The sequence below is a fragment of the Calonectris borealis genome, chromosome 17 (genome assembly GCF_964195595.1).
Source record: "Calonectris borealis chromosome 17, bCalBor7.hap1.2, whole genome shotgun sequence".
Lineage (NCBI taxonomy): Eukaryota > Metazoa > Chordata > Aves > Procellariiformes > Procellariidae > Calonectris > Calonectris borealis.
In genome coordinates, this window is record NC_134328.1 from 2,554,244 (window position 1) to 2,564,227 (window position 9,984).

The 9,984-nt window shown below is 51.7% G+C and overlaps 1 protein-coding gene across 1 annotated transcript in view; it reads right to left on the reverse strand.

Moving 5' to 3' along the window:
• Positions 1 to 9,724, reverse strand: part of RALY (RALY heterogeneous nuclear ribonucleoprotein) — a 20,922-nt gene extending 11,198 nt beyond the window's left edge. Inside the window, exons 1-2 of the mRNA XM_075166281.1 lie at positions 9,469 to 9,724; positions 4,251 to 4,323 (exon numbers count right to left, since the gene is read on the reverse strand). Of these exons, the coding sequence (XP_075022382.1) occupies positions 4,251 to 4,323; positions 9,469 to 9,724 (329 nt within the window). The remainder of the gene's footprint in view (positions 1 to 4,250; positions 4,324 to 9,468) is intronic.
• Positions 9,725 to 9,984: the final 260 nt, after the last annotated feature.

Sequence of the window (9,984 nt, forward strand, 5' to 3'; positions counted from 1 at the left end):
AGACAGCTGAACTCAGGTGAGATGAATCCACCCTTAGACTCGGTGCGGTGCGGGACGGCAAATGCTCTGATCTCAGCCCCTGGCAGTACCGCCTTCAATACCTGCTAACCAGGAGACAGCCCTCGAGGACAGCAGCAGGCTGAAATAGGGATATTCGGAAGTCTGTGACTGTATGACCCTGCTGTAACACGGCAGTCAGGTCATGGCTCTACAGGTGATGCCAGGAGGCAGTGGCTGGATGCTTTTACCAGCACCCTTGGGAGTCAGGCGTTGAGCAAAAGGCAGGCCTTCCAACATGAATGCAGGAAAAAAGCTAGTAAAAAGTGAGTGCCTTAGTGCAGGTGATTTATCTGGACATCGTGTGCCTGAAAACTTCACTGCGCGTAGGAGAAACCTTCCTGAGACTGTTGGATCATTTTTCAGTGACCTGGCAGGGCTTCCTTTGTGTACAGGAATAATTTTTGCCATTTTTCAATCAGTTGGTGATATTGCGTCCTTTAAAAATAAAGCAGGGACAATCAGAGAGGCAGCAGAAGGCTGTAAGGCTGCGTCAAGTAATACGATGCTTCCACCTCCTGATGCATTTCTTCTGCTTTGTTTTTCTTTAATAATTAAATAACATTTATTAATGACTCACAAGGGTTCAAAATCCAAATATTCATAATTGAAAGGCAATTGTTTGTATGTGCTGCCTTTGCATTACATTTGTGGTGCCAGTTCTGAGCATGTACCTGAATAGCAAATGTACATTTGAGCGGCTGTGCTTTTAATTACTGGCTGACAGCCCCGCACTGATAATCACAAGTGACACGTTGTGCTCAGCTCGCATCCTTCTACTAATAGTTGCACAACCTTAATTATTGCAGCAGTAGAAATAATATCCGCTGGAAAGCTACTTGGAAAATCTGGCGTTGATCAAATAGTGAGCTTTTAAGATCTTGTGTATCTGGTGTGAGATTCCTTCCTCCTGCAAATAGCCAAGGTAGCGGGAAGCCGGGAGAGAAACGTGGGAAGGGAGCCCGGCATTTCCAAGGCACCGGGGCTGCAGAGGGGCTGCATGCACATCCTTGCTGCCAGTGTCGGGTCTGCTGGGTTTGGTACCATTGCTCACCTCCTCCTCTGCCCTGCGGTTGTTTCTCAGCCCTGTCCGTGTGGATTTGGCACCCGGGCTTGCCGGGGTGTCATTGCTCCCAGCACCGCGGCTGAGACACGGGAGGAGTGGATCTGTTTGGAGATGCGTTGACACCAGCTTTCTGCAGGGATCGTAATGGGTGTAACAAGGGACGCGAATGTCAGCTGAGCTGGAAGGACATCGTCCACTTGCATCTGAGGACTGAAAGTAAGTCAGCGGTGGTTTGTGTCTGTCACCGCTTTGGAGACGGTTCCTTGGGCCACTGAGCTGCCGGCCACTTGGTTGCTCTTGCAGTTCTTGCTTAGGTTGTCCTCACTGTCCTTTTGGCTGCAGAGCAACATTAGCACCAGCATTACAGGGAAGGGCAGAGACTTGTGCCGCCAAAGGTCAAGTGCGGCACTGGCAGACCCCACTGCCCTGGGGCAGCCAACTCACAGCACAGCAGGGTCACTGGCACCGACCCAAACGTGGCCCAGACTGCCCTAGGAAATCCTGTCCAGACATTCGCTATGCAGGCAAAAAAAGTATTGCCAGAAGGCAAAAGGTTTTGAGACACAGTATGTGAATACCTGGGGGACATGGTCAAAATACAAGTTCATCTTCCAGCCATCCTCACTAACTCGTTTGCAGTATCTCCAGGCACGTCTGCGTTCAGCAGCGGTGGCCGGGTGCCAGGCAGGAGCACCCAGGGGACTTCCCACGTGCAAAGAGATGCTCCGGCAAATGCCAGAGGCAGCGGGAGGGAGGCCCTGAAGATCTGGAGAGATCGGGGGCAGCAGTGATGACAGCAAGGTTTTATATTAACTGAAGGTTGCTTTTGAGGAGACACCTGAGAAAATTTATGATGGCATGAACCTGGGTGTATGTTTTACCTATTGGAGGTAGATGGGGGGCTACATCCCAAAGGATTTCTATTAAACACTGAGATACCCCCTGGGCTAGTGGATCAAGTAAGACTGTCAAGATTGTTGCTTCCTCTATGTCCAAAATGAGATTTCCTTTCCCTTCCCTTCCCTTCCCTTCCCTTCCCTTCCCTTCCCTTCCCTTCCCTTCCCTTCCCTTCCCTTCCCTTCCCTTCCCTTCCCTTCCCTCCTTCCCTTCCCTTCCCTTCCCTTCCCTTCCCTTCCCTTCCCTTCCCTTCCCTTCCCTTCCCTTCCTTTCCCTTCCCTTGAAAAAATAATCTTACGTGCTTAACACAGCATTTCCATAAATTATAGTGCTGTGATGTTTGAAGTCTAACATTTAGAAAAATTCATGATGGTTAGGGAAGCTATAACCACGGCTCACAGCAAACCTGGATTCCCTGCTTTCCGTGAGATATCGTAAGTTCTGTTAGTCCAGATGGCAAAGTTTAAATCTGTCACCAATCTGGGATGAAATATTGCTGAAGCTCAGAGCAGTGTAGTTCTCTGGCCCATATTTTAGCATATCCATATTTGTGGGAGGAAGCAAACATCTCTCGTTTGCTCTCTCTTCATCTACGTGGCAGCCTGGAAGTCTGAAATATTGGTCATTTCAGCAGAAATGGATTAGCGGTCAAGGCATGGACGAAAAATAAATGAAACGCTCTTTATTGCAAGATGTATGGAATGAATTGATTTGCACCACGTAAGTAGTGCACCTGCAGCTACATAGAAAGATCTGTGTCGTCTCTATTTCCACGCATCAGCATGGGTAGTGCAGAGAGTCCACCTCCCCTCGACTGGCGTCCCCTGAGAATCCAGAGGGCCAAGTTCTGGTGAGGGGCCGAGGTGGCCCAAGGTGGGAGGAGAAACTTGCCTGGTGAAAGCTGCAAAGGAAGAGCTGAGCTGAGAGACTCGGGGAAGGTCTCAACAGGCGCCTTGGGGGTGGTGGGAGGGTTTCTGAAGCTCTGGTGGGTTTGCCTATGCCACCACTGACGTTTGCCATTTCGTAGCACACTGGTGTTGGACTGCGTGGCTGAGTCTGAACCATAGGTTTTTTCATTTCTCTTCATCCCTCGCACTTTTTTTTCTTTTTGTCAAAAAACCTACAGTTCTCTCATGATTTCCTTTTTTTATTACGCCCACCTATAACCCTGACACTGATTTTAGTCTTTCCTTCCCAACATCACACCTTCTAAATCCTGACTCAGTGCCCCAGTCTCCATACCATGAGACTGGCATAAAAACAATGAGAATTTATAAATAAAACACATTCTGGGATCTTGTTATTTAGTTTTGGGTTCTTGAAACCTGCAGGGTACTCTCCAAATACCTTTTCAAGTTTTCCCTTCTGCAACCTCAGGAGCAAGAACTTAATGAGTTTCTCCCATATTCCCATGACTCCAGACTCTGGGGCTTAAATGAAAATCTTTACTTCTTGTGAAAATCTTGATAAAGTCTCTAGAGCTGGCAACAGTGGCACTGAAGGCACACTCTGACATCTTAACACCCTGCATCTCCCACAGGCCTGCTCCATGTCCCACTTGTCCCTCCCGTTCCCTTGATCCCTCGGTCACTGCTCCGCAGCACAGCTCCCTTGGGGATTCCCCCAGCCACCTCCTTGGCCCACCTCCATCTGTTGCCCCAAGGGCTTCCCACTTTCTTCCTTTCTTCTCTCCCTTTTCCTGTCATTCTTCTCTTGCCCTTTTCTCCAGTGTCTTTTCCTAAATTACCCCTGTTCCCTGTTCTCCCCCCACACCCAACATATGCCACCGTGCCCCACTCCTGCTCCCCAGCTGGAGGAGCTGGGGCTGGAGGGGAGTGCTCCTCTTGTTACACCTCTTCCAAGACCTCTGATGTAGTTAAAGCAGATACTGCCCACTTTTCTCCAACGATCTCCCGGTCCAACACCATTCACAGGTTGGACCATGCCCCGGCAGAGTCCCACAACGCCATGAATGTTGGCCAACCTTGGGTCTGCCGCTGATGCCTCTTGCTGGCTCTCCTCCCTGCAGCCTACCACTGAGGGGCATTGCAAAGGCCAAGAAGCCCATGGGAGGAGAAGATCTGACCGTGTAGCAGCAGCCCAGGGCTGCCTGGGGTAGGGGCCAGGGAGCTCGGGGCAGCAGCCGGGGGGTGCAAGAATCAGCTCCAGCTGGAAGGCAAATACCAGCCTGGAGACCTCGCCGCAGGGAGGTGGCACGGTGGAGACCTACCTGTACAATGCGGAGGCTGCTCTCTTCAGCCCTTTAGGTCTGTTGGGTTTAGGTTCCCCGGCCATGTTGATATCTGCAATGAACGGACACGCAGCTATGACACGGCACGTCCAAGCTCCCTGGGAGCTGTAGCCGACCACGGAGCAAGAGAGGCTGTGCACAGCCCTGCCATCAGCAGAAACAAGCTCTCCACACCTCCCACCACATTTCCACCTGCTTTTAGCATGTCTGGGGCCCTGCTGGACCTCCAAAAGAAGACAAATGTATTGCACTTAGCAAGCCTCTTCCTTTTCCTTTACAAAGCTACTAACATTTATTTTTGAAGTCAACGCCCTGCACGTGGTCTAACCCACACACACAAATTCAGGACAGGCTTCCCAGGAGAACTCCCTGCTGTAATGATAAGGCACGGACAATATATAAAACCGCTGCTAACCGCTACCAATTTATCCCTTGCTCCTTCCAATAAAAATGACCGCGAAGCACGAGCCAGCTCGGCACCACCGTGGACTGGGCTGCGTTAGAAGCTGCGCGGGGCGCAGGCACACACCTGCAGCCACCCCAGCTGATCTCGGGGGAGCATCTTCTACCAGGGGAGGTGAGAATGAGCTCTTCTACTCCGCCGAGGAAATTTCTCTCCTCGGACTCAGTGCCAAATGTGCTTTTGACGTGAGAATAAAGCGATACAGCCAATTTCATGGAGGCTGCTGAGAGCCTGGCAATCTAACGCTGAGTGCAGCCCCCAGAACCGCAGAGAGATGAGCTGCTGGGAGCACAAGGCCTCACCCCCTCTTCGTTTCTTGGCCCAGGAGTGAGCAAATTCCCTGCTGGCTTCTCCAATCAGCCCTAAACTTTTTCGGTTCTTCAGGTCCTTTCTGTCTAAATCGGTGTCAGACCTCTGGGCATGCCAGATCTAAGCCCAGCAAGACAGGATCTCCTTACATAGACCAAAGGCACCGTTTGCACAGGGCTGGACAGGGGCTGCCCCACAGCATTGGGGCAGGTCCTTGTGCTAAGCTGGTGGCACGAGCTACAGCCTCTGAGGTGCGGGTGGATTTGAAGGTCTCCATCTGGGGCGCAGGGTTTGTGGATCTGTGACTGCCAGCTGGGGTATTTAAGTTCTCACCTCTTCAGGACTTGAAGGGCACGCCATGAAGCTCAGCAGGTTTAAGCTTACGAATCATTGCTTTTTTCATGCTGCGTGAAGGGACTTTATGGAGAAATGGGGAGAGGCTGGCCCGCTCACCATCAAAATAAAGAGCTTGCAAAGTGATCCAAAGTGAACAGGGTGCTGACTTCATTATTAACCAAGAAAATCATCTTCAGGAGCACAAGGAAGCTGCAGCACTGCTGAAACAACCTGAGCAGGAGGAGTACAGGCTGCACACGTGGGGGACGGCTCCGGAGGAGCATGGACATGCTCCCACTGCCCAAATGTCTTGCTGTGCAATTCCTTGGGCTGCCTTTTAGGGTCTAGCAAGAGACATCATTCCTACTGAAGCTGGAGCTTAGCCTATTTATAAGCTTGCGTAACGAGTGTGGTATCAGGGTGCTGCTCAGACGCTACATTGAATGCTCCTCTGGAGGCACATTCAGATCAGAGCGTCTGTTTTCTTTGCTGCCTTTCACCCTGCATCCTCCCATACTCAACTGCTAAGGGGAGTGCAGAAGAGTGCTGAGCCTGCACGCCAGCAAGAATGTGCACGGCCATAGGACAGGTCGGTGGACAACTGCTGCCAGCGTGAACATTATGCATGCGGTTGCCTTTCTGAGTCTGTTGAGCAACGCAATGCTTCTGGCAACGCTGTTTGCTGCAAAGGAAGAGAGGAATAAATGCTTCCTTGGTGCGTCCCCGAACACATTCCTGCTCAGCTCCCTTGAACCCTTTTTGCTGTCAGGGTGCTTCTTTCCAGCTGCCAGTCACTTTTCTTGAAAAATGAAGAGCTAATGACAGCACCATGCTGATTAACACCCTTCAAGGGAGACGCAATGAAAGCCCAATGGTGGATAATGACAACAATTAGCTCAGTCTGCTGGCACGCACTGCTAGAAATGGCACTGTGGAGCCTTTATTGGAGCATGCACACAGACCAGGAAATTTATACTTTCAACCTATAGTGGTGACGAGCAGTCAGATCCCTCAGAATTCCCTTGATAGTGAACAAGGAAAGAAAAGAGCTCAGCACACACATCAACCTGGACAGATTTTGCATCTTGTTCCCATTCTGGCACCCTCCTCTGCATCGCTGGACCCATCCGCCAGCCCATGGCAGCATCTATCCCTCCTGCTCATATCCAGGCACCTTTGCCCACCCTAAATGGGGAGGTCGGGTTTTGCCTAGGCAACACGGTAAGGTCAGGTTATGGTGTGCATCCAGCTTCCAGTGCAGAGCTTCCCTCACTGGAATGGTAACCGCCTCCTGCAAGGACTGGGGTGTCTGGGAGCCTCTGGAGAAAGCACAGAGGTTGCCAGGACCTGCCTGGCAGAGCAGTCCATGTCCCAGCACATGATGGACTACAGCTGTGGTTTCAAACACCTCCGTTCTGTGGTGCATTCAGTATCTTGCTGATCAACTAAAATGCAAGTTTGATTGTTTGCATATCTGGTGACAAAGGAAGAAGAAGAAAAAAGAAAAAAAAATTGAATAAATGCTATTAATTACACCACTTAGCTTGAGAGCTGACCTTAGCTGGGAGATGCGAGCTAGAAGGATGCTGCTGCTTTGCCCATTCATTCTGGTATGTGCTGGAAAACGTCACCTGCAAATCATCATTGGCACCCCCCCGGGAGCAGATGGAGGGCTGGACCCTCCTGCCACCCCGGTGCCTGTCACTGTCCCACGGCAGCGCAGGCAGCTGCGCACCTGGAGGGGCAGGTACCACTGAGAGCTGGAGTCATGGACGTAAGGGTTTCTGCAAGGACCAGCTTTTCCATGATCTATTAGAAGGAGTTGCAAGAACCTTGACGGATGCTGGGGGAGAGATGAGCTCCTTAGGCCACACGCCCGCTCAGACGAGGCAGGCACAGCGCTCACGGCACGTGCAAAAACTCTGATGCTTTCCCACAACATTTCTCAAACGTTGGTGCAAGTTCTCTTTCCCATCTGAAGAGCTGAGGCAGGCAAGGCAGCTTCACTCGAACTGTGCCATGCGGGGCTGCTACAATTGAGTCATTACAGCAAGCGCTTGCCGTGTGGCTCCGGACTCGGACGGGGATGCTGTCCTGCCGAGTGACCACCTGCTGGCACCGGGGACAGGTGGCCTTGCACTATCAACAAGCTGCTGCCCCTGCGCAGGTTGGGGGTACTTTGCCCCGACACCGGGCGCTGCCTTGAGCCATGCTATCCCACCGTGCAGGCGGTGATCCCCCATGAGCTCCTGCCACCCCAAACACAGCCGTTTGCCTGGCAGTCCTGGTTTGCAGCTCTTCTACAGGATCGTGTGGTTGCACCCTGCTGAAGTTACTGCCTGGAGCTGCCAGGGCAGAAAGCAGCCTACCCTCCCACTGCCCGCCTGGGGGGGGGAGTTCTATCATCACCGCAAAGGACCTCCCCAAAACCCTGCCCGTGAACCGAAGCAGGGACAGTCTCTTCAGCAACGCGTCGGCCATGTCCCCTGCCTGTCCCATCCTGTCCTTCCTCTCCACGCTCCTATGTGGCCATCACCTCCTCTTTTTTAGGGGGGGACTTTCTACCTTGTTTTGTGCAAAGACGTTTTCTAACCACATTGTTCAGCTCTTCTTCTCTGCTGGATTCTCCTGAAAGGGGAGCATCCCTGTGTTTATATTGGTCCATGAACAGCAAAGGAAAGCCAGCTGAGCTCTTCTGTGGTAAGACCGGCCCATGAAGGGAAGGCAGATGAAAGGGAGCTGAATTTGCACCTCGTCCAGTACATATATAGGACTCCCAGTTATAGTACAGTCCTTTTGTCTTGTTGGCATGCCAGACCTCTGGGACCAGCACTGAGAGGGGACTAAGATGTTCCTATCATGGTAAATCTTTCATCTCTCTCTTCAGCTAAGTGGGCAAGTGTTGCCTGTCTCTTAGCTGCATCTCCTGTATCTGTCTGGAGCATCACAACGAGCTCCTTTGCTCCCCAAGGCCCTCTTTGTCATAGCTACGGACTCTGCCCATGGGCAGTGCCTGGGCTGGAAGCATCCCTGGCACACTGCACTTCGCCTCGGTCTGCAGCTCCACTCTCTGGACTGTAAAAGAAGTGAAAAGAAGTTTCTGGTATTTGAGTAAACCATGGATGGAAACAGCACACTGTCTTAAAGATCAGATCGGAGATGCAACTTTTTATTTCAGACTGCTGTGCCAGAAGCAGGGTGGGAATGGGCTGCAAATCGCTTTCCTGAGTGCCCAATGACCACTGCCTGCAGCAGGCTTAGAAACAACAATTTTTCATTAAAAATACTATCTCCAGTTCAATTCTCAGCTTAGACCTGGTGACAAGAGCTTCTCAGCATGTGATGCTTCAGCGCAATCTGCAAAATAAGGATGCCGCTGGGAGCAGCTGGGGTGGTTTTGTTTGTTATTTCTTATCACACAGCAGTGCAGATGAGAGACTTTCATGTGTCTGGGGGGAAGTTCTCTCATTTAACATCAGCTGGCTAAAGTTAGTCTGAGCTAGTCTGAGTTAGACTATCACCTCTCTTGACAGGCAAAGGGTAAGGCCTGGTCCAGAAAGGGAACGAGGCAATGTCTCTTCCCACCCTTGTTCTTCCCCACCAGATGAAGGACAAGGACTTAGGATAATTCAGAACCGTGATTTAGCTTCTACAATCGCAGCCCATTACATGAGTTTTTGTTCCACAATGTCACAGCCCTGAGGGTGCTAATATGCCTGAATGGCCATGACCAGCCTCACTTCTGACCCCTGCCCACATGGGACCCGGGAGTCTTCAGCCCCGGTGAGCTCTGGTGTAGGAGTGCTGGTCTCCAGCTCTGTCACAGCCATGCCTGTGCCCGGCCATGGACCTGCTGATCCTGACCCATTGGCTGACTTCCCGGCCTGGCCCCAGACCTGCCTTGCCACCATGGACCTGCTTGGTCATCACTGGGTTGTGTCTGACCCGCTCACCATCGTTGGACCTGACCCCGACCTGCAAATTGATGTCCCAGTTTGACCTTGGACTGGCCATCCCTTGACCATCCCCTTGGGAGTAACCAACCTGTGTTGCACCTGGACACCTAAAATGGCTTAAGAAAAGACTTACCAAGCGTCTGGCCAGCAAGCACTCGCCCGTTCTCACCCAGGACAGCAGCACGCGCGTGCCTCTCGTTGGAGTACTGCACGAAGGCGTAGCCCTTGTGAACGGAGCAGCCCACCACTCGGCCGTACTTGGAGAAAATGGTCTCCACATCTGACTTCTTGACCACGGCTGTGTTGAGATTGCCAATGAAGACTCTGGAGTTGATGGACTTGGGGTCATTCTTGTTCGTGATGTTGCTTGTCTGCACCTTCAATGACATCTTGAACACCTGGAGGAACAAATCAGGAGTCAGGAAGGTGTGCAGGGGAATTGCTGGACCCTTACAAAAAGGGGCAGGGGATAAATCTCCCAGCAAGCCTGGAGCGAGGGAACCAGCTCCTCAACTTCAACCAGTCACAGCTGGGGGGATCCCATCTCCAAAGAGCCCTCTGTGTTGGGGAGGGGAATGTCACAGCCAGCGCAAAACTTTTGCTGGAAACCCATTTATCAGGCTGACACTGGGTGTAAGCTCGTTGCTTT